The sequence below is a fragment of the Salmo salar genome, chromosome 12 (assembly GCF_965601325.2).
Source record: "Salmo salar chromosome 12, fSalSal1, whole genome shotgun sequence".
NCBI lineage: Eukaryota > Metazoa > Chordata > Actinopteri > Salmoniformes > Salmonidae > Salmo > Salmo salar.
The window spans coordinates 5,640,001-5,665,598 of NC_138302.1; the positions used below are offsets into that span (position 1 = coordinate 5,640,001).

Consider the following 25,598-nt stretch of genomic DNA (forward strand, 5'->3'; position numbering starts at 1 on the left):
CACCACCACTCTACATTAGTAGTAATGATACCACTCTACATTAGTAGTAGTGATACCAACACTACCACTCTACATTAGTAGTAGTGATACCAACACTACCACTCTACATTAGTAGTCTGATACCAACACTACCACTCTACATTAGTAGTAGTGATACCAACACTACCACTCTACATTAGTAGTAGTGATACCAACACCACCACTCTACATTAGTAGTAGTGATACCAACACTACCACTCTACATTAGTAGTAGTGATACCAACACTACCACTCTACATTAGTAGTAGTGATACCAACACTACCACTCTACATTAGTAGTAGTGATACCTACACTACCACTCTACATTAGAAGTAATGATACCACTCTACATTAGTAGTAGTGATCCCAACACTACCACTCTACATTAGTAGTAGTGATACCAACACTACCACTCTACATTAGTAGTAGTGATACCAACACTACCACTCTACATTAGTAGTAGTGATACCAACACTACCACTCTACATTAGTAGTAGTGATCCCAACACTACCACTCTACATTAGTAGTAGTGATACCAACACTACCACTCTACATTAGTAGTAGTGATACCAAGACTACCACTTTACATTAGTAGTAGTGATACCACTCTACATTAGTAGTAGTGATCCCAACACTACCACTCTACATTAGTAGTAGTGATACCAACACTACCACTCTACATTAGTAGTAGTGATACCAACACCACCACTCTACATTAGTAGTAGTGATACCAACACTACCACTTTACATTAGTAGTAGTGATACCAACACTACCACTCTACATTAGTAGTAATGATACCACTCTACATTAGTAGTAGTGATACCAACACTACCACTCTACATTAGTAGTAGTGATACCAACACTACCACTCTACATTAGTAGTAGTGATACCAACACCACCACTCTACATTAGTAGTAGTGATACCACTCTACATTAGTAGTAATGATACCACTCTACATTAGTAGTAGTGATACCAACACTACCACTCTACATTAGTAGTAGTGATACCAACACTACCACTCTACATTAGTAGTAGTGATACCAACACTACCACTTTACATTAGTAGTAGTGATACCAACACTACCACTCTACATTAGTAGTAATGATACCAACACTACCACTCTACATTAGTAGTAGTGATCCCAACACTACCACTCTACATTAGTAGTATTGATACCAACACTACCACTCTACATTAGTAGTAGTGATACCTACACTACCACTCTACATTAGTAGTAGTGATACCAACACCACCACTCTACATTAGTAGTAATGATACCACTCTACATTAGTAGTAGTGATACCAACACTACCACTTTACATTAGTAGTAGTGATACCAACACTACCACTCTACATTAGTAGTAGTGATACCAACACTATAACTCTACATTAGTAGTAATGATACCAACACTACCACTCTACATTAGTAGTAGTGATACCATCACTACCACTCTACATTAGTAGTAGTGATACCAACACTGCCACTCTACATTAGTAGTAGTGATACCAACACTACCACTCTACATTAGTAGTAGTGATACCAACACTGCCACTCTACATTAGTAGTAGTGATACCAACACTGCCACTCTACATTAGTAGTAGTGATACCAACACTACCACTCTACATTAGTAGTGGTGATACCAACACTACCACTCTACATTAGTAGTAATGATACCAACACTACCACTCTACATTAGTAGTAGTGATCCCAACACTACCACTCTACATTAGTAGTGGTGATACCAACACTACCACTCTACATTAGTAGTAATGATACCAACACTACCACTCTACATTAGTAGTAGTGATCCCAACACTACCACTCTACATTAGTAGTAATGATACCACTCTACATTAGTAGTAGTGATACCAACACTACCACTCTACATTAGTAGTAGTGATCCCAACACTACCACTCTACATTAGTAGTAGTGATACCAACACTACCACTCTACATTAGTAGTAATGATACCGTCACTACCACTCTACATTAGTAGTAATGATACCATCACTACCACTCTACATTAGTAGTAATGATACCACTCTACATTAGTAGTAGTGATACCAACACTACCACTCTACATTAGTAGTAATGATACCAACACTACCACTCTACATTAGTAGTCTGATACCAACACTACCACTCTACATTAGTAGTAGTGATACCAACACTACCACTCTACATTAGTAGTAGTGATACCAACACTACCACTCTACATTAGTAGTAGTGATACCAACACTACCACTCTACATTAGTAGTAGTGATACCTACACTACCACTCTACATTAGTAGTAATGATACCACTCGACATTAGTAGTAGTGATACCAACACTACCACTCTACATTAGTAGTAGTGATACCAACACTACCACTCTACATTAGTAGTAGTGATACCAACACTACCACTCTACATTAGTAGTAGTGATACCAACACTACCACTCTACATTAGTAGTAGTGATACCAACACTACCACTCTACATTAGTAGTAGTGATCCCAACACTACCACTCTACATTAGTAGTAATGATACCACTCTACATTAGTAGTAGTGATACCAACACTACCACTCTACATTAGTAGTAGTGATCCCAACACTACCACTCTACATTAGTAGTAGTGATACCAACACTACCACTTTACATTAGTAGTAGTGATACCAACACTACCACTCTACATTAGTAGTAATGATACCACTCTACATTAGTAGTAGTGATACCAACACTACCACTCTACATTAGTAGTAGTGATACCAACACTACCACTCTACATTAGTAGTAGTGATACCAACACCACCACTCTACATTAGTAGTAGTGATACCACTCTACATTAGTAGTAATGATACCACTCTACATTAGTAGTAGTGATACCAACACTACCACTCTACATTAGTAGTAGTGATACCAACACTACCACTCTACATTAGTAGTAGTGATACCAACACTACCACTTTACATTAGTAGTAGTGATACCAACACTACCACTCTACATTAGTAGTAATGATACCAACACTACCACTCTACATTAGTAGTAGTGATCCCAACACTACCACTCTACATTAGTAGTATTGATACCAACACTACCACTCTACATTAGTAGTAGTGATACCTACACTACCACTCTACATTAGTAGTAGTGATACCAACACCACCACTCTACATTAGTAGTAATGATACCACTCTACATTAGTAGTAGTGATACCAACACTACCACTTTACATTAGTAGTAGTGATACCAACACTACCACTCTACATTAGTAGTAGTGATACCAACACTATAACTCTACATTAGTAGTAATGATACCAACACTACCACTCTACATTAGTAGTAGTGATACCATCACTACCACTCTACATTAGTAGTAGTGATACCAACACTGCCACTCTACATTAGTAGTAGTGATACCAACACTACCACTCTACATTAGTAGTAGTGATACCAACACTGCCACTCTACATTAGTAGTAGTGATACCAACACTGCCACTCTACATTAGTAGTAGTGATACCAACACTACCACTCTACATTAGTAGTGGTGATACCAACACTACCACTCTACATTAGTAGTAATGATACCAACACTACCACTCTACATTAGTAGTAGTGATCCCAACACTACCACTCTACATTAGTAGTGGTGATACCAACACTACCACTCTACATTAGTAGTAATGATACCAACACTACCACTCTACATTAGTAGTAGTGATCCCAACACTACCACTCTACATTAGTAGTAATGATACCACTCTACATTAGTAGTAGTGATACCAACACTACCACTCTACATTAGTAGTAGTGATCCCAACACTACCACTCTACATTAGTAGTAGTGATACCAACACTACCACTCTACATTAGTAGTAATGATACCGTCACTACCACTCTACATTAGTAGTAATGATACCATCACTACCACTCTACATTAGTAGTAATGATACCACTCTACATTAGTAGTAGTGATACCAACACTACCACTCTACATTAGTAGTAATGATACCAACACTACCACTCTACATTAGTAGTCTGATACCAACACTACCACTCTACATTAGTAGTAGTGATACCAACACTACCACTCTACATTAGTAGTAGTGATACCAACACTACCACTCTACATTAGTAGTAGTGATACCAACACTACCACTCTACATTAGTAGTAGTGATACCTACACTACCACTCTACATTAGTAGTAATGATACCACTCGACATTAGTAGTAGTGATACCAACACTACCACTCTACATTAGTAGTAGTGATACCAACACTACCACTCTACATTAGTAGTAGTGATACCAACACTACCACTCTACATTAGTAGTAGTGATACCAACACTACCACTCTACATTAGTAGTAGTGATACCAACACTACCACTCTACATTAGTAGTAGTGATCCCAACACTACCACTCTACATTAGTAGTAATGATACCACTCTACATTAGTAGTAGTGATACCAACACTACCACTCTACATTAGTAGTAGTGATCCCAACACTACCACTCTACATTAGTAGTAGTGATACCAACACTACCACTCTACATTAGTAGTAATGATACCGTCACTACCACTCTACATTAGTAGTAATGATACCATCACTACCACTCTACATTAGTAGTAATGATACCACTCTACATTAGTAGTAGTGATACCAACACTACCACTCTACATTAGTAGTAATGATACCAACACTACCACTCTACATTAGTAGTCTGATACCAACACTACCACTCTACATTAGTAGTAGTGATACCAACACTACCACTCTACATTAGTAGTAGTGATACCAACACTACCACTCTACATTAGTAGTAGTGATACCAACACTACCACTCTACATTAGTAGTAGTGATACCTACACTACCACTCTACATTAGTAGTAATGATACCACTCTACATTAGTAGTAGTGATACCAACACTACCACTCTACATTAGTAGTAATGATACCAACACTACCACTCTACATTAGTAGTCTGATACCAACACTACCACTCTACATTAGTAGTAGTGATACCAACACTACCACTCTACATTAGTAGTAGTGATACCAACACTACCACTCTACATTAGTAGTAGTGATACCAACACTACCACTCTACATTAGTAGTAGTGATACCTACACTACCACTCTACATTAGTAGTAATGATACCACTCGACATTAGTAGTAGTGATACCAACACTACCACTCTACATTAGTAGTAGTGATACCAACACTACCACTCTACATTAGTAGTAGTGATACCAACACTACCACTCTACATTAGTAGTAGTGATACCAACACTACCACTCTACATTAGTAGTAGTGATACCAACACTACCACTCTACATTAGTAGTAGTGATACCAACACTACCACTCTACATTAGTAGTAGTGATACCTACACTACCACTCTACATTAGTAGTAGTGATACCAACACTACTACTCTACATTAGTAGTAGTGATCTGGCCTCACTCAGAAGTCCCTGGTGGCTCTGTGGTTTGTGTGTAGTGGTGTGTGTGTGTAGATATGTATGTGTGTGTAGATAGAGAGAGAGTGTGTACCTGGTATTGACTGCCCCCCTGCTCCACATGTGAAACTCAGCAGTAACCCACAGCTGGTTAACTCCTGCTGTTTGGCCTGTCAGGACAGTAGAACGGAAGAACAGTCTTCAGATGGCTGGAACTGTCGCATAGCTATTGTAGTGGAGTGGCTCAATGTTATTGTAGTCATTTAGCAGAGCCACTTACAGGAGCGACTAGGGTTACTTGTCTTGGTTAATGGCACATGGACATTATTTTCCGCTAGTCGGCTCTGGATTTGAGGTTCTAGCTACCTGTCACCATTATCATCATTGTCTCTCGGTGATTATTATACTGGAACTATCAGCTACCTTTCAGCCACCCTTTGTGTAAAGTAAATTGGTGTTCGCTCTCTTCTCTCGCTTTCTCTCTCTTGCTCTTGCTCTCTCTCGCTTTCTCTCTCGCTTTCTCTCTTGCTCTCTCTCTTTTCTTCTCTTTCTTTCTTACTCTCTTTCTCTCTCTCTCGTACTCTCTCTTCTCTCTCTTACTCTCTTTCTCGCCATCTCTCTCACTCTCTATTTCTCTCTTTCTTTCTCTCATTCTCTCACTCTTTCTCTGTCTGTCTGTCTGTCTGTCTGTCTGTCTGTCTGTCTGTCTGTCTGTCTGTCTGTCTGTCTGTCTGTCTGTCTGTCTGTCTGTCTGTCTGTCTGTCTGTCTGTCTGTCTGTCTGTCTGTCTGTCTGTCTGTCTCGCTCTCTCTCTCTCTCTCTCTCTCTCTCTCTCTCTCTTACTCTCTCTTCGCTCTCTTACTCTCTTTCTCGCTATCTCTCTCTCACTCACTCACTCTCTCTCTTTCTCTCTCTCTCTCCCTTTCTTTCTCTCATTCTCTCACTCTTTCTCTCTCTCTCTCTCTCTCTCTCTCTCTGTCTATCTCTGTCCCTCAGACTGTGTAGTGTATCTGTATATCAGGTGTATATTGCTGACAGTGGTCTTTTCCCAGTCTAGTCCAGGTCAGGGGAGACCGACCAGGGGAGACCGACCAGGGGAGACCGACCAGGGGGACATTAAGTACAGGGTAGATGCGTGGTTAGCTGGTCGATTGATTGATTGAAAGCTGAAGTGTCAAGGGGAAAAGCACCAGGGGTTTGATGTTTTTATGAACGAGTGATTAGAATGTTGTTGAGTAGAATACCACTTCCTGGTTCAACGTCTTTATGAAACTGAGTAAAAGATAGTGTCAGGAGTTTTAACCTGAATAGGGTAAATTCTGGGTCCCTGTGGTCAGTAAAAAACTCCTGATCTTAGTCAAATTCATCAATGAAATGTATTTATAAAAAGCAATTTTTGCATCAGCAGTTGTCATAAACATGCTTTACAGACACCCAGCTGGGAACATCTAAGCAGCCACATGGTTCACAGTCCAGATATAGTCCTATACTGCTGATAACAAGTCTATAGTGTTGGATATCTCAGACCTTGGAGCATCATACCTAGGCAGCAACAAGGTCTGGGGGAGGATGTCTCTGATATAGTCCTATACTGCTGATAACAAGTCTATAGTGTTGGATATCTCAGACCTTGGAGCATCATACCTAGGCAGCAACAAGGTCTGGGGGAAGATGTTACTGACATTTCCAAATGTAAGGAAAATTGTTACGGGGAAGGTTCTCTTCAAACAGACAAGTCTCACAACAAATCACACATTTGTGTAGGCGGGGCTTAAAATGCTGGTGGGAATTGTGCTCATGTTTAGCTATGGCAACAAGCAGATACGGCAGTGACATTACTGGTGACTTGCTTCGCATTTCCAACTCTTCCTTTCTGTTCCAACTGATGCGCAACTTGTACAGAATTGTTAAACTGGAGCATTGGTACACTGCCGGCAGCAACCCGTCTGTCTGGAGAGACTAGTGACCCATCAGTCTGGAGAGACTAGTGACCCATGAGACTGGAGAGACTAGTGACCCGTCTGTCTGGAGAGACTGGAGAGACTAGTGACCCGTCTGTCTTGAGAGACTAGTGACCCATCTGCTTGGAGAGACTAGTGACCCATGAGACTGGAGAGACTAGTGACCCGTCTGTCTAGGGAGACTAGTGACCCATCTGTCTGGAGAGACTAGTGACCCATCTGTCTGGAGAGACTAGTGACCCGTCTGTCTGGAGAGACTAGTGACCCGTCTGTCTGGAGAGACTAGTGACCCGTCTGTCTGGAGAGACTAGTGACCCATCTGACTGGAGAGACTAGTGACCCGTCTGTCTGGAGAGACTGGAGAGACTAGTGACCCGTCTGTCTGGAGAGACTAGTGACCCGTCTGTCTGGAGAGACTAGTGACCCGTCTGTCTGGAGAGACTAGTGACCCGTCTGTCTGGAGAGACTAGTGACCCGTCTGTCTGGAGAGACTAGTGACCCGTCTGTCTGGAGAGACTGGAGAGACTAGTGACCCGTCTGTCTGGAGAGACTGGAGAGACTAGTGACCCGTCTGTCTGGAGAGACTAGTGACCCGTCTGTCTGGAGAGACTAGTGACCCATCTGTCTGGAGAGACTGGAGAGACTAGTGACCCGTCTGTCTGGAGAGACTGGAGAGACTAGTGACCGATCTGTCTGGAGAGACTAGTGACCCGTCTGTCTGGAGAGACTAGTGACCCATCTGTCTGGAGAGACTAGTGACCCGTCTGTCTGGAGAGACTAGTGACCCGTCTGTCTGGAGAGACTAGTGACCCGTCTGTCTGGAGAGACTAGTGACCCGTCTGTCTGGAGAGACTAGTGACCCGTCTGTCTGGAGAGACTAGTGACCCGTCTGTCTGGAGAGACTGGAGAGACTAGTGACCAATCTGTCTGGAGAGACTAGTGACCCGTCTGTCTGGAGAGACTGGAGAGACTAGTGACCCGTCTGTCTGGAGAGACTAGTGACCCGTCTGTCTGGAGAGACTAGTGACCCATCTGTCTGGAGAGACTAGTGACCCATCTGTCTGGAGAGACTAGTGACCCGTCTGTCTGGAGAGACTAGTGACCCATCTGTCTGGAGAGACTAGTGACCCATCTGTCTGGAGAGACTAGTGACCCATCTGTCTGGAGAGACTGGAGAGACTAGTGACCCGTCTGTCTGGAGATACTAGTGACCCGTCTGTCTGGAGAGACTAGTGACCCATCTGTCTGGAGAGACTGGAGAGACTAGTGACCCGTCTGTCTGGAGAGACTAGTGACCCGTCTGTCTGGAGAGACTAGTGACCCATCTGTCTGGAGAGACTGGAGAGACTAGTGACCCGTCTGTCTGGAGAGACTGGAGAGACTAGTGACCCGTCTGTCTGGAGAGACTGGAGAGACTAGTGACCCGTCTGTCTGGAGAGACTGGAGAGACTAGTGACCCATCTGCTTGGAGAGACTAGTGACCCGTCTGTCTGGAGAGACTGGAGAGACTAGTGACCCGTCTGTCTGGAGAGACTGGAGAGACTAGTGACCCATCTGCTTGGAGAGACTAGTGACCCATGAGACTGGAGAGACTAGTGACCCGTCTGTCTGGAGAGACTAGTGACCCGTCTGTCTGGAGAGACTAGTGACCCATCTGTCTGGAGAGACTATTGACCCGTCTGTCTGGAGAGACTGGAGAGACTAGTGACCCATCTGTCTGGAGAGACTAGTGACCCATCTGTCTGGAGAGACTAGTGACCCATCTGTCTGGAGAGACTGGAGAGACTAGTGACCCATCTGTCTGGAGAGACTAGTGACCCGTCTGTCTGGAGAGACTAGTGACCCATCTGTCTGGAGAGACTGGAGAGACTAGTGACCCATCTGTCTGGAGAGACTAGTGACCCATCTGTCTGGAGAGACTAGTGACCCATCTGTCTGGAGAGACTAGTGACCCATCTGTCTGGAGAGACTAGTGACCCGTCTGTCTGGAGAGACTAGTGACCCGTCTGTCTGGAGAGACTGGAGAGACTAGTGACCCGTCTGTCTGGAGAGACTGGAGAGACTAGTGACCCGTCTGTCTGGAGAGACTAGTGACCCGTCTGTCTGGAGAGACTAGTGACCCATCTGTCTGGAGAGATAGTGACCCGTCTGTCTGGAGAGACTGGAGAGACTAGTGACCCGTCTGTCTGGAGAGACTAGTGACCCGTCTGTCTGGAGAGACTAGTGACCCATCTGTCTGGAGAGACTGGAGAGACTAGTGACCCGTCTGTCTGGAGAGACTAGTGACCCGTCTGTCTGGAGAGACTGGAGAGACTAGTGACCCGTCTGTCTGGAGAGACTAGTGACCCGTCTGTCTGGAGAGACTAGTGACCCGTCTGTCTGGAGAGACTGGAGAGACTAGTGACCCGTCTGTCTGGAGAGACTGGAGAGACTAGTGACCCGTCTGTCTGGAGAGACTAGTGACCCGTCTGTCTGGAGAGACTAGTGACCCATCTGTCTGGAGAGACTGGAGAGACTAGTGACCCGTCTGTCTGGAGAGACTAGTGACCCGTCTGTCTGGAGAGACTAGTGACCCATCTGTCTGGAGAGACTGGAGAGACTAGTGACCCGTCTGTCTGGAGAGACTGGAGAGACTAGTGACCGATCTGTCTGGAGAGACTAGTGACCCGTCTGTCTGGAGAGACTAGTGACCCATCTGTCTGGAGAGACTAGTGACCCGTCTGTCTGGAGAGACTAGTGACCCGTCTGTCTGGAGAGACTAGTGACCCGTCTGTCTGGAGAGACTAGTGACCCGTCTGTCTGGAGAGACTAGTGACCCGTCTGTCTGGAGAGACTAGTGACCCGTCTGTCTGGAGAGACTGGAGAGACTAGTGACCAATCTGTCTGGAGAGACTAGTGACCCGTCTGTCTGGAGAGACTGGAGAGACTAGTGACCCGTCTGTCTGGAGAGACTAGTGACCCGTCTGTCTGGAGAGACTAGTGACCCATCTGTCTGGAGAGACTAGTGACCCATCTGTCTGGAGAGACTAGTGACCCGTCTGTCTGGAGAGACTAGTGACCCATCTGTCTGGAGAGACTAGTGACCCATCTGTCTGGAGAGACTAGTGACCCATCTGTCTGGAGAGACTGGAGAGACTAGTGACCCGTCTGTCTGGAGATACTAGTGACCCGTCTGTCTGGAGAGACTAGTGACCCATCTGTCTGGAGAGACTGGAGAGACTAGTGACCCGTCTGTCTGGAGAGACTAGTGACCCGTCTGTCTGGAGAGACTAGTGACCCATCTGTCTGGAGAGACTGGAGAGACTAGTGACCCGTCTGTCTGGAGAGACTGGAGAGACTAGTGACCCGTCTGTCTGGAGAGACTGGAGAGACTAGTGACCCGTCTGTCTGGAGAGACTGGAGAGACTAGTGACCCATCTGCTTGGAGAGACTAGTGACCCGTCTGTCTGGAGAGACTGGAGAGACTAGTGACCCGTCTGTCTGGAGAGACTGGAGAGACTAGTGACCCATCTGCTTGGAGAGACTAGTGACCCATGAGACTGGAGAGACTAGTGACCCGTCTGTATGGAGAGACTAGTGACCCGTCTGTCTGGAGAGACTAGTGACCCATCTGTCTGGAGAGACTATTGACCCGTCTGTCTGGAGAGACTGGAGAGACTAGTGACCCATCTGTCTGGAGAGACTAGTGACCCATCTGTCTGGAGAGACTGGAGAGACTAGTGACCCATCTGTCTGGAGAGACTAGTGACCCGTCTGTCTGGAGAGACTAGTGACCCATCTGTCTGGAGAGACTGGAGAGACTAGTGACCCATCTGTCTGGAGAGACTAGTGACCCATCTGTCTGGAGAGACTAGTGACCCATCTGTCTGGAGAGACTAGTGACCCATCTGTCTGGAGAGACTAGTGACCCGTCTGTCTGGAGAGACTAGTGACCCGTCTGTCTGGAGAGACTGGAGAGACTAGTGACCCGTCTGTCTGGAGAGACTGGAGAGACTAGTGACCCGTCTGTCTGGAGAGACTAGTGACCCGTCTGTCTGGAGAGACTAGTGACCCGTCTGTCTGGAGAGACTGGAGAGACTAGTGACCCGTCTGTCTGGAGAGACTAGTGACCCGTCTGTCTGGAGAGACTAGTGACCCATCTGTCTGGAGAGACTGGAGAGACTAGTGACCCGTCTGTCTGGAGAGACTAGTGACCCGTCTGTCTGGAGAGACTGGAGAGACTAGTGACCCGTCTGTCTGGAGAGACTAGTGACCCGTCTGTCTGGAGAGACTAGTGACCCGTCTGTCTGGAGAGACTGGAGAGACTAGTGACCCGTCTGTCTGGAGAGACTGGAGAGACTAGTGACCCGTCTGTCTGGAGAGACTAGTGACCCGTCTGTCTGGAGAGACTAGTGACCCATCTGTCTGGAGAGACTGGAGAGACTAGTGACCCGTCTGTCTGGAGAGACTAGTGACCCGTCTGTCTGGAGAGACTAGTGACCCATCTGTCTGGAGAGACTGGAGAGACTAGTGACCCGTCTGTCTGGAGAGACTGGAGAGACTAGTGACCGATCTGTCTGGAGAGACTAGTGACCCGTCTGTCTGGAGAGACTAGTGACCCATCTGTCTGGAGAGACTAGTGACCCGTCTGTCTGGAGAGACTAGTGACCCGTCTGTCTGGAGAGACTAGTGACCCGTCTGTCTGGAGAGACTAGTGACCCGTCTGTCTGGAGAGACTAGTGACCCGTCTGCTGGGCTGGAGAGACTAGTGACCCGTCTGTCTGGAGAGACTAGTGACCCGTCTGTCTGGAGAGACTGGAGAGACTAGTGACCCGTCTGTCTGGAGAGACTGGAGAGACTAGTGACCCGTCTGTCTGGAGAGACTGGAGAGACTAGTGACCCATCTGCTTGGAGAGACTAGTGACCCATGAGACTGGAGAGACTAGTGACCCGTCTGTCTGGAGAGACTAGTGACCCGTCTGTCTGGAGAGACTAGTGACCCATCTGTCTGGAGAGACTATTGACCCGTCTGTCTGGAGAGACTGGAGAGACTAGTGACCCATCTGTCTGGAGAGACTAGTGACCCATCTGTCTGGAGAGACTAGTGACCCATCTGTCTGGAGAGACTGGAGAGACTAGTGACCCATCTGTCTGGAGAGACTAGTGACCCGTCTGTCTGGAGAGACTAGTGACCCATCTGTCTGGAGAGACTGGAGAGACTAGTGACCCATCTGTCTGGAGAGACTAGTGACCCATCTGTCTGGAGAGACTAGTGACCCATCTGTCTCGAGAGACTAGTGACCCATCTGTCTGGAGAGACTAGTGACCCGTCTGTCTGGAGAGACTAGTGACCCGTCTGTCTGGAGAGACTGGAGAGACTAGTGACCCGTCTGTCTGGAGAGACTGGAGAGACTAGTGACCCGTCTGTCTGGAGAGACTAGTGACCCGTCTGTCTGGAGAGACTAGTGACCCATCTGTCTGGAGAGACTGGAGAGACTAGTGACCCGTCTGTCTGGAGAGACTAGTGACCCGTCTGTCTGGAGAGACTAGTGACCCGTCTGTCTGGAGAGACTAGTGACCCGTCTGTCTGGAGAGACTGGAGAGACTAGTGACCCGTCTGTCTGGAGAGACTAGTGACCCGTCTGTCTGGAGAGACTAGTGACCCGTCTGTCTGGAGAGACTGGAGAGACTAGTGACCCGTCTGTCTGGAGAGACTGGAGAGACTAGTGACCCGTCTGTCTGGAGAGACTAGTGACCCGTCTGTCTGGAGAGACTAGTGACCCATCTGTCTGGAGAGACTGGAGAGACTAGTGACCCGTCTGTCTGGAGAGACTAGTGACCCGTCTGTCTGGAGAGACTAGTGACCCATCTGTCTGGAGAGACTGGAGAGACTAGTGACCCGTCTGTCTGGAGAGACTGGAGAGACTAGTGACCCATCTGTCTGGAGAGACTAGTGACCCGTCTGTCTGGAGAGACTAGTGACCCGTCTGTCTGGAGAGACTAGTGACCCGTCTGTCTGGAGAGACTAGTGACCCGTCTGTCTGGAGAGACTAGTGACCCGTCTGTCTGGAGAGACTAGTGACCCGTCTGTCTGGAGAGACTAGTGACCCGTCTGTCTGGAGAGACTGGAGAGACTAGTGACCAATCTGTCTGGAGAGACTAGTGACCCGTCTGTCTGGAGAGACTAGTGACCCGTCTGTCTGGAGAGACTAGTGACCCATCTGTCTGGAGAGACTAGTGACCTATCTGTCTGGAGAGACTAGTGACCCGTCTGTCTGGAGAGACTAGTGACCCATCTGTCTGGAGAGACTAGTGACCCATCTGTCTGGAGAGACTAGTGACCCATCTGTCTGGAGAGACTGGAGAGACTAGTGACCCGTCTGTCTGGAGAGACTAGTGACCCGTCTGTCTGGAGAGACTAGTGACCCATCTGTCTGGAGAGACTGGAGAGACTAGTGACCCGTCTGTCTGGAGAGACTAGTGACCCGTCTGTCTGGAGAGACTAGTGACCCATCTGTCTGGAGAGACTAGTGACCCGTCTGTCTGGAGAGACTGGAGAGACTAGTGACCCGTCTGTCTGGAGAGGACCTGGAGAGACTAGTGACCCATCTGTCTGGAGAGACTGGAGAGACTAGTGACCCGTCTGTCTGGAGAGACTAGTGACCCGTCTGTCTGGAGAGACTAGTGACCCGTCTGTCTGGAGAGACTGGAGAGACTAGTGACCCGTCTGTCTGGAGAGACTGGAGAGACTGTGACCCATCTGTGGCTGGACCGAGACTGGAGAGACTAGTGACCCGTCTGTCTGGAGAGACTGGAGAGACTAGTGACCGATCTGTCTGGAGAGACTAGTGACCCGTCTGTCTGGAGAGACTAGTGACCCATCTGTCTGGAGAGACTAGTGACCCGTCTGTCTGGAGAGACTAGTGACCCGTCTGTCTGGAGAGACTAGTGACCCGTCTGTCTGGAGAGACTAGTGACCCGTCTGTCTGGAGAGACTAGTGACCCGTCTGTCTGGAGAGACTAGTGACCCGTCTGTCTGGAGAGACTGGAGAGACTAGTGACCAATCTGTCTGGAGAGACTAGTGACCCGTCTGTCTGGAGAGACTGGAGAGACTAGTGACCCGTCTGTCTGGAGAGACTAGTGACCCGTCTGTCTGGAGAGACTAGTGACCCATCTGTCTGGAGAGACTAGTGACCCATCTGTCTGGAGAGACTAGTGACCCGTCTGTCTGGAGAGACTAGTGACCCATCTGTCTGGAGAGACTAGTGACCCATCTGTCTGGAGAGACTAGTGACCCATCTGTCTGGAGAGACTGGAGAGACTAGTGACCCGTCTGTCTGGAGAGACTAGTGACCCGTCTGTCTGGAGAGACTAGTGACCCATCTGTCTGGAGAGACTGGAGAGACTAGTGACCCGTCTGTCTGGAGAGACTAGTGACCCGTCTGTCTGGAGAGACTAGTGACCCATCTGTCTGGAGAGACTGGAGAGACTAGTGACCCGTCTGTCTGGAGAGACTGGAGAGACTAGTGACCCGTCTGTCTGGAGAGACTGGAGAGACTAGTGACCCGTCTGTCTGGAGAGACTGGAGAGACTAGTGACCCATCTGCTTGGAGAGACTAGTGACCCGTCTGTCTGGAGAGACTGGAGAGACTAGTGACCCGTCTGTCTGGAGAGACTGGAGAGACTAGTGACCCATCTGCTTGGAGAGACTAGTGACCCATGAGACTGGAGAGACTAGTGACCCGTCTGTCTGGAGAGACTAGTGACCCGTCTGTCTGGAGAGACTAGTGACCCATCTGTCTGGAGAGACTATTGACCCGTCTGTCTGGAGAGACTGGAGAGACTAGTGACCCATCTGTCTGGAGAGACTAGTGACCCATCTGTCTGGAGAGACTAGTGACCCATCTGTCTGGAGAGACTAGTGACCCGTCTGTCTGGAGAGACTAGTGACCCATCTGTCTGGAGAGACTGGAGAGACTAGTGACCCATCTGTCTGGAGAGACTAGTGACCCATCTGTCTGGAGAGACTAGTGACCCATCTGTCTGGAGAGACTAGTGACCCATCTGTCTGGAGAGACTAGTGACCCGTCTGTCTGGAGAGACTAGTGACCCGTCTGTCTGGAGAGACTGGAGAGACTAGTGACCCGTCTGTCTGGAGAGACTGGAGAGACTAGTGACCCGTCTGTCTGGAGAGACTAGTGACCCGTCTGTCTGGAGAGACTAGTGACCCGTCTGTCTGGAGAGACTGGAGAGACTAGTGACCCGTCTGTCTGGAGAGACTAGTGACCCGTCTGTCTGGAGAGACTAGTGACCCGTCTGTCTGGAGAGACTGGAGAGACTAGTGACCCGTCTGTCTGGAGAGACTAGTGACCCGTCTGTCTGGAGAGACTGGAGAGACTAGTGACCCGTCTGTCTGGAGAGACTAGTGACCCGTCTGTCTGGAGAGACTAGTGACCCGTCTGTCTGGAGAGACTGGAGAGACTAGTGACCCGTCTGTCTGGAGAGACTGGAGAGACTAGTGACCCGTCTGTCTGGAGAGACTAGTGACCCGTCTGTCTGGAGAGACTAGTGACCCATCTGTCTGGAGAGACTGGAGAGACTAGTGACCCGTCTGTCTGGAGAGACTAGTGACCCGTCTGTCTGGAGAGACTAGTGACCCATCTGTCTGGAGAGACTGGAGAGACTAGTGACCCGTCTGTCTGGAGAGACTGGAGAGACTAGTGACCGATCTGTCTGGAGAGACTAGTGACCCGTCTGTCTGGAGAGACTAGTGACCCATCTGTCTGGAGAGACTAGTGACCCGTCTGTCTGGAGAGACTAGTGACCCGTCTGTCTGGAGAGACTAGTGACCCGTCTGTCTGGAGAGACTAGTGACCCGTCTGTCTGGAGAGACTAGTGACCCGTCTGTCTGGAGAGACTAGTGACCCGTCTGTCTGGAGAGACTAGTGACCCGTCTGTCTGGAGAGACTGGAGAGACTAGTGACCAATCTGTCTGGAGAGACTAGTGACCCGTCTGTCTGGAGAGACTGGAGAGACTAGTGACCCGTCTGTCTGGAGAGACTAGTGACCCGTCTGTCTGGAGAGACTAGTGACCCGTCTGTCTGGAGAGACTAGTGACCCATCTGTCTGGAGAGACTAGTGACCCGTCTGTCTGGAGAGACTGGAGAGACTAGTGACCCATCTGTCTGGAGAGACTAGTGACCCATCTGTCTGGAGAGACTAGTGACCCATCTGTCTGGAGAGACTGGAGAGACTAGTGACCCGTCTGTCTGGAGAGACTAGTGACCCGTCTGTCTGGAGAGACTAGTGACCCATCTGTCTGGAGAGACTGGAGAGACTAGTGACCCGTCTGTCTGGAGAGACTAGTGACCCATCTGTCTGGAGAGACTAGTGACCCATCTGTCTCGAGAGACTAGTGACCCATCTGTCTGGAGAGACTAGTGACCCGTCTGTCTGGAGAGACTAGTGACCCGTCTGTCTGGAGAGACTGGAGAGACTAGTGACCCGTCTGTCTGGAGAGACTGGAGAGACTAGTGACCCGTCTGTCTGGAGAGACTAGTGACCCGTCTGTCTGGAGAGACTAGTGACCCATCTGTCTGGAGAGACTGGAGAGACTAGTGACCCGTCTGTCTGGAGAGACTAGTGACCCGTCTGTCTGGAGAGACTAGTGACCCGTCTGTCTGGAGAGACTAGTGACCCGTCTGTCTGGAGAGACTGGAGAGACTAGTGACCCGTCTGTCTGGAGAGACTAGTGACCCGTCTGTCTGGAGAGACTAGTGACCCGTCTGTCTGGAGAGACTGGAGAGACTAGTGACCCGTCTGTCTGGAGAGACTGGAGAGACTAGTGACCCGTCTGTCTGGAGAGACTAGTGACCCGTCTGTCTGGAGAGACTAGTGACCCATCTGTCTGGAGAGACTGGAGAGACTAGTGACCCGTCTGTCTGGAGAGACTAGTGACCCGTCTGTCTGGAGAGACTAGTGACCCATCTGTCTGGAGAGACTGGAGAGACTAGTGACCCGTCTGTCTGGAGAGACTGGAGAGACTAGTGACCCATCTGTCTGGAGAGACTAGTGACCCGTCTGTCTGGAGAGACTAGTGACCCGTCTGTCTGGAGAGACTAGTGACCCGTCTGTCTGGAGAGACTAGTGACCCGTCTGTCTGGAGAGACTAGTGACCCGTCTGTCTGGAGAGACTAGTGATCCGTCTGTCTGGAGAGACTAGTGACCCGTCTGTCTGGAGAGACTGGAGAGACTAGTGACCAATCTGTCTGGAGAGACTAGTGACCCGTCTGTCTGGAGAGACTGGAGAGACTAGTGACCCGTCTGTCTGGAGAGACTAGTGACCCGTCTGTCTGGAGAGACTAGTGACCCATCTGTCTGGAGAGACTAGTGACCTATCTGTCTGGAGAGACTAGTGACCCGTCTGTCTGGAGAGACTAGTGACCCATCTGTCTGGAGAGACTAGTGACCCATCTGTCTGGAGAGACTAGTGACCCATCTGTCTGGAGAGACTGGAGAGACTAGTGACCCGTCTGTCTGGAGAGACTAGTGACCCGTCTGTCTGGAGAGACTAGTGACCCATCTGTCTGGAGAGACTGGAGAGACTAGTGACCCGTCTGTCTGGAGAGACTAGTGACCCGTCTGTCTGGAGAGACTAGTGACCCATCTGTCTGGAGAGACTGGAGAGACTAGTGACCCGTCTGTCTGGAGAGACTGGAGAGACTAGTGACCCGTCTGTCTGGAGAGACTGGAGAGACTAGTGACCCATCTGTCTGGAGAGACTGGAGAGACTAGTGACCCGTCTGTCTGGAGAGACTAGTGACCCATCTGCTTGGAGAGACTAGTGACCCGTCTGTCTGGAGAGACTGGAGAGACTAGTGACCCGTCTGTCTGGAGAGACTGGAGAGACTAGTGACCCATCTGCTTGGAGAGACTAGTGACCCATGAGACTGGAGAGACTAGTGACCCGTCTGTCTGGAGAGACTAGTGACCCGTCTGTCTGGAGAGACTAGTGACCCATCTGTCTGGAGAGACTATTGACCCGTCTGTCTGGAGAGACTGGAGAGACTAGTGACCCATCTGTCTGGAGAGACTAGTGACCCATCTGTCTGGAGAGACTAGTGACCCATCTGTCTGGAGAGACTGGAGAGACTAGTGACCCATCTGTCTGGAGAGACTAGTGACCCGTCTGTCTGGAGAGACTAGTGACCCATCTGTCTGGAGAGACTGGAGAGATTAGTGACCCATCTGTCTGGAGAGACTAGTGACCCATCTGTCTGGAGAGACTAGTGACCCATCTGTCTGGAGAGACTAGTGACCCATCTGTCTGGAGAGACTAGTGACCCGTCTGTCTGGAGAGACTAGTGACCCGTCTGTCTGGAGAGACTGGAGAGACTAGTGACCCGTCTGTCTGGAGAGACTGGAGAGACTAGTGACCCGTCTGTCTGGAGAGACTAGTGACCCGTCTGTCTGGAGAGACTAGTGACCCGTCTGTCTGGAGAGACTGGAGAGACTAGTGACCCGTCTGTCTGGAGAGACTAGTGACCCGTCTGTCTGGAGAGACTAGTGACCCGTCTGTCTGGAGAGACTGGAGAGACTAGTGACCCGTCTGTCTGGAGAGACTAGTGACCCGTCTGTCTGGAGAGACTAGTGACCCGTCTGTCTGGAGAGACTGGAGAGACTAGTGACCCGTCTGTCTGGAGAGACTGGAGAGACTAGTGACCCGTCTGTCTGGAGAGACTAGTGACCCGTCTGTCTGGAGAGACTAGTGACCCATCTGTCTGGAGAGACTGGAGAGACTATTGACCCGTCTGTCTGGAGAGACTAGTGACCCGTCTGTCTGGAGAGACTAGTGACCCGTCTGTCTGGAGAGACTGGAGAGACTAGTGACCCGTCTGTCTGGAGAGACTAGTGACCCATCTGTCTGGAGAGACTAGTGACCCATCTGTCTGGAGAGACTAGTGACCCATCTGTCTGGAGAGACTAGTGACCCGTCTGTCTGGAGAGACTAGTGACCCATCTGTCTGGAGAGACTGGAGAGACTAGTGACCCGTCTGTCTGGAGAGACTGGAGAGACTAGTGACCCGTCTGTCTGGAGAGACTAGTGACCCGTCTGTCTGGAGAGACTAGTGACCCGTCTGTCTGAAGAGACTAGTGACCCGTCTGTCTGGAGAGACTGGAGAGACTAGTGACCCGTCTGTCTGGAGAGACTGGAGAGACTAGTGACCCGTCTGTCTGGAGAGACTAGTGACCCGTCTGTCTGGAGAGACTAGTGACCCGTCTGTCTGGAGAGACTAGTGACCCATCTGTCTAGTAAGTCTAGGATAGATCAGTGTTAGAGCATTGACATGTGCAATGCGGCAGCGTGTGTTTGTGTGTGTTTGATCAGTGACTTTTACATGGATTTAATACACAGATAGATTCAACTTGCAACCTTTCCAAACACACAGCAGTAACAGTTCAGTCATCATAACACTAACGCACTCCTCCATGCCCATCCTCTCTCTAGGTTACAGTGTTCATGGAAATACTGTATACTGACTCGGCTCTGGGTGCTGGCTAGCAGGGTGTGTGTATACCAGTGATGTAGTCAAGTCACTAAACTTCCAGTCCAAGTCGAGTCCCAAATCTCTAACATTTGAGTCCAAGTCCGAGAGAAAGCTAAGTAGGGCTAGAAAGCTAAGTAGGGCTGGAAAGCTAAATAGGGCTGGAAAGCTAAGGCTAGAAAGCTAAGTAAGGTTAGAAAGCTAAGTAGGGCTAGAAAGCTAAGTAAGACTAGAAAGCTAAGTAGGGCTAGAAAGCTAAGTAAGACTAGAAAGCTAAGTAAGACCATAAAACTAAGTCGGGACAGAAAGCTAAGTAAGGCTAGAAAGCTAAGTAGGGCAAGAAAGCTAAGTTAGGCTAGAAAGCTAAGTAAGGCTAGAAAGCTAAGTAAGGCCATAAAACTAAGTCGGGACAGAAAGCTAAGTAAAGCTAGACTGCTTATATAGTAGCTAATGCAAGGAAGAGAGACTTTCTGACAACAAAGTCACCAATTGTCGAGTCCGAGTTGATTCATGAGTTAAGGAAATCGTGAGTCCTGGATTCAGGTACTGCAAGACTGGTGTACATTCTCTCAGGCTGTGTGTGTGTCTCACAGCGCTGAGTTAACGGATAAGGTGCTCACCAAACTATGTTGCCAAACCTTACTACTTAAAGGGGGAATGCACTAAGCTTATCGTGTTCACACACACGCATGCCAGCATCACAGACCCTTAGTGTGTTTTTCTAACTAACCTAACCCGTGTTCTCCTTTCGTGTTCTTAGCATGTGCATGCCAGACTGTACCATGTATGTGTAGTGTCTGGGGGGTGTTAGTTTCTGAGACACCCCTCTCTGCCCTGTCCTTCCGTAGGACCCAAAACACCCCCCTTCCTCGCAGCCCTAATGGTCCGGTCTGGTCTAGGTAGAATCATCTCCTCCCCTCTGCGTTCCGGCCGGGTGGTACAGCCCAACACCCCTGGCTCTAAAGGTGGGCGTGGCCGGGTGGTACAGCCCAACACCCCTGGCTCTAAAGGTGGGCGTGGCCACAGGTAGGGTGTCTGTCACCTGTCACCTGGCTGTCTGTCTGTCATCACCCACGGAGACCATCTGGAACTGCTCGAGACCCTCCCGTGCCCCTCCCCCGTCACCTAAACCCTGTCAACCCATCCACAACATCCCCACAGGACCACATTCTACAGCTCAGTGTATATAGGACATCCATCTACAGTAGCCATCTGACATAGATTCTGTCTCCGTGTTATGTGGTTGCTGTGGGTCTTTGTCTCTGTGTTATGTGATTGCTGTGGGTCTTGTCTCTGTGTTATGTGATTGCTGTGGGTTTTGTCTCTGTGTGGATGTTGGTGCATGTCCATGTACTCACTCACTTCACTCGAATTGCATGATTCATCTGGTTTATGTGATTCTTCTAGTCTGCTTGTTAGACCTGATTCAGCTGATTCATCAGGTTTATCTGATTCTTTTAGTCTGTTTTTACACCTGATTCAACTGATTCAGCTTATTCCTGGTCTGTGTTTTGGTGAGCCACATATCTCCTACTCTTCTTTATTACATGAACCCTCTCCTCTTCTCTCTAGATATCAACGCCCAGGCTAGGAAGCTACAGAAGAACAGAACTAAAGGAACTCTGACACTACCTCGACCTGGGACCACCTTCTGCCGCTCCCTCAGTGAGACCAGTCTCAACCAGGTACACTACTGTTAGAACTGATACTACTATTACTACTATTATAACTATTATAACTACTATTACTACTATTATAACTATTACTACTATTGCTACTATTATAACTATTATAACGACTATTACTACTATTACTACTATTATAACTATTACTACTATCGCTACTATTATAACTATTACTCCTATTACTACTATTACTACTAGTACTACTAGTACTACTATTATTACTATTATAACTACTATTATAACTATTACTACTATTGCTACTATTATAACTATTACTACTATTACTAATATTATAACTATTACTACTATTATAACTATTACTAATAGTATAACTATTACTACTATTATATCTTCTACTACCATTACTACTATTATAACTATTACTAATATTATAACTATTACTACTATTACTACTATTATAACTTCTACTACTATTACTACTATTATAACTATTATAACTATTACTACTATTACTATTACTACAATTATAACTATTACTAATATTATAACTATTACTACTATTACTACTATTATAACTATTACTACTACTATTACTACTACTATTACTACTATTATAACTACTACTACTATTATAACTATTACTACTATTACTACTATTATAACTATTACTACTAGTACTACTATTATAACTATTATAACTATTATAACTTCTACTACTATTACTACTATTACTACTATTATAACTATTACTACATTATTACTATTACTACTATTACTACTATTATAACTTCTACTACTATTACTACTATTATAACTATTACTAATATTATAACTATTACTACTATTACTACTATTATAACTATTATAACTATTACTTCTACTATTACTACTATTATAACTACTACTACTATTGTAACTATTACTGCTATTATAACTATTACTACTATTATAACTATTATAACTTCTACTACTATTATAACTATTACTACATTATTACTATTGCTACTATTATAACCACTATTACTACTATTCCTACTATTTTACATACTACAATTATAACTATTATAACTTCTTCTACTATTAATACTATTACTACGACTACTTCTATCATAACTACTACAACTACTACTATTATAATTACTACTACTATTATAACTATTACTACTATTACTAGTATTATAACTATTATAACTTCTACTACTATTACTACTATTACTGCTATTACGACTATTACTACTATTATAACTATTACTACTACCCCGACTATTACTTCTACTACTACTATTATAACTATTACTATTATTATTACTACTACTACTACTATTACTACTATTACTACTATTACTACTATTATAACTATTACTACTATTACTACTATTACTACTATTATAACTATTATAACTATTATAACTTCTACTACTATTACTACTATTACTACTATTATAACTATTACTACATTATCACTATTGCTACTATTATAACTACTACTACTATTACTACTATTACTACTATTATAAATACTACAATTATAACTATTCTAACTTCTTCTACTATTACTATTATTACTACGACTACTTCTATTATAACTACTACTACTATTATAACTACTACTAATATTATAACTATTATAACTATTACTATTACTACTATTGTAACTATTACTATTACTACTATTATAACTACTACTACTACTACTATTATAACTATTACTACTACTACTACTACTACTATTATTACTGCTACTACTATTATAACTATTACTATTATTACTACTATTATAAATATGACTACTATTACTACTATTATAACTATTACTACTACCACTACTATTACTACTACTATTATAACTATTACTACTATTACTACTATTATAAATATTACTACTATTACTACTATTACTGCTATTACTACTATTGCTACTATTATAACTATTACTACTACCCCTACTACTACTACTACTACTACTACTACTACTACTACTCTTATTATAACTATTACTATTATTATTACTACTACTACTATTATAACTATTACTACTATTATAAATATTACTACTATTACTACTATTATAACTATTACTACTATTATAACTATAACTACTATTATAAATATTACTACTATTGTAACTATTACTACTACTATAACTATTACTACTACTACAATTATAACTACTACTACTATTATAACTACTACTACTATTATAACGAGTACTATTATTATAACTATTATTACTATTATAAATATTACTAATATTCAAATCAAATCAAATGTATTTATATAGCCCTTCTTACATCAGCTGATGTCTCAAAGTGCTGTACAGAAACCCAGCCTAAAACCCCAAACAGCAAGCATTGCAGGTGTAGAAGCACCTGCGACTATTAGTTCTATTACTACTATTATTACTATTACTACTATTATAACTATTACTACTACCACTACTATTACTACTACTACTACTACTACTAGTATAACTACTACTATTATAACTATTACTGCTACTACTACTATTATAAATACTACTACTATTGTAACTGCTACTTCTAATCTAACTATTACTACCACTACTAATATTATAACTACTACTACTAGTATAGCTTCTATAACTATTACTACTATTGCTACTATTATAACTATTACTACTATTATAACTATTACTACTACTACTATTATAACTACTACTACTATTATAACTACTACTACTATTATTACTATTACTACTAGTATTACTATTATTACTATTACTACTAGTATAACTATTACTACTATTATAACTAGTATAACTATTACTACTAATACTACTATTATATCTATTACTACTATTATAACTACTACTTCTATTACTACTATTATAACTACTACTATTACTACTATTGCTACTCTTATAACTATTACTACTATTACTACTATTATAACTATTATAACTATTACTACTTTTACTACTATTATAACTATTACTATTACTACTATTACTACTATTATAACTATTACTTTACTGCTATTTTTACTATTGTAACTATTACTATTACTACTATTATAACTACTACCATTACTACTGTTATTACTATTATTACTACTGTCATAACTTCTACTATTATAACTATTACTACTATTACTACTATTATAACTATTATTACTATTTTAACTACTACTACTACTTAGCTTCTTCTCTTACAACTATTATAACTATTACTACTATTACTACTATTATAACTATTACTATTACTACTTTAACTACTAATATAACTATTAGAACTATTACTTCTATTATTACTATTATAACTATTACTACTATTATAACTACTACTATTATTACTATTATAACTATTACTACTATTATAACTTCTACTATTACTACTATTATTGCTATTATAACTATTACTTCTATTATAACTTCTACTATTACAACTATTATTACTGTCATAACTATTACTACTATTACTACTATTATTACTATTATAACTTCTACTACTATTATAACTCGTACTATTACTACTACTATTATAACTATTATAACTATTACTATTACTACTATTATAAAAATTATAACAATTACTAATATTATAACTACTACTGTTACTACTATTACTACTCTTATAACTAGTACTACTATTACTACTATTATAACTAATACTACTAATATAGCTATTGCTACTATTACTACTATTATAACTATTACTACTATTACTACTATTATTACTATTGTAACTTCTACTACTATTATAACTTCTACTATTACTACTACTATTATAACTATTATAACTTTTACTATTACTACTATTATAACTATTACTTATATTATTACTATTATAACTATTATAACTATTACTACTATTATAACTTCTACTATTACTACTATTAATACTGTCATAACTATTACTAATATTATTACTATTACTACTATTACTACTATTATAACTGTTACTACTATTACTACTATTATAACTTCTACTATTACTACTACTATTATAACTATTATAACTACTACTATTACT

At 44.6% G+C, this 25,598-nt stretch overlaps 1 protein-coding gene across 2 annotated transcripts in view; it reads left to right on the forward strand.

The window, feature by feature from the left end:
* Window positions 1-25,598, forward strand: part of radil (Ras association and DIL domains) — an 80,123-nt gene that overhangs the window by 8,814 nt on the left and 45,711 nt on the right. For both annotated transcript variants that reach the window (XM_082958486.1, XM_082958487.1), the window contains exon 5: window positions 21,533-21,645. In XM_082958486.1, coding sequence (XP_082814612.1) covers window positions 21,533-21,645 — 113 coding nt within the window. The remainder of the gene's footprint in view (window positions 1-21,532; window positions 21,646-25,598) is intronic.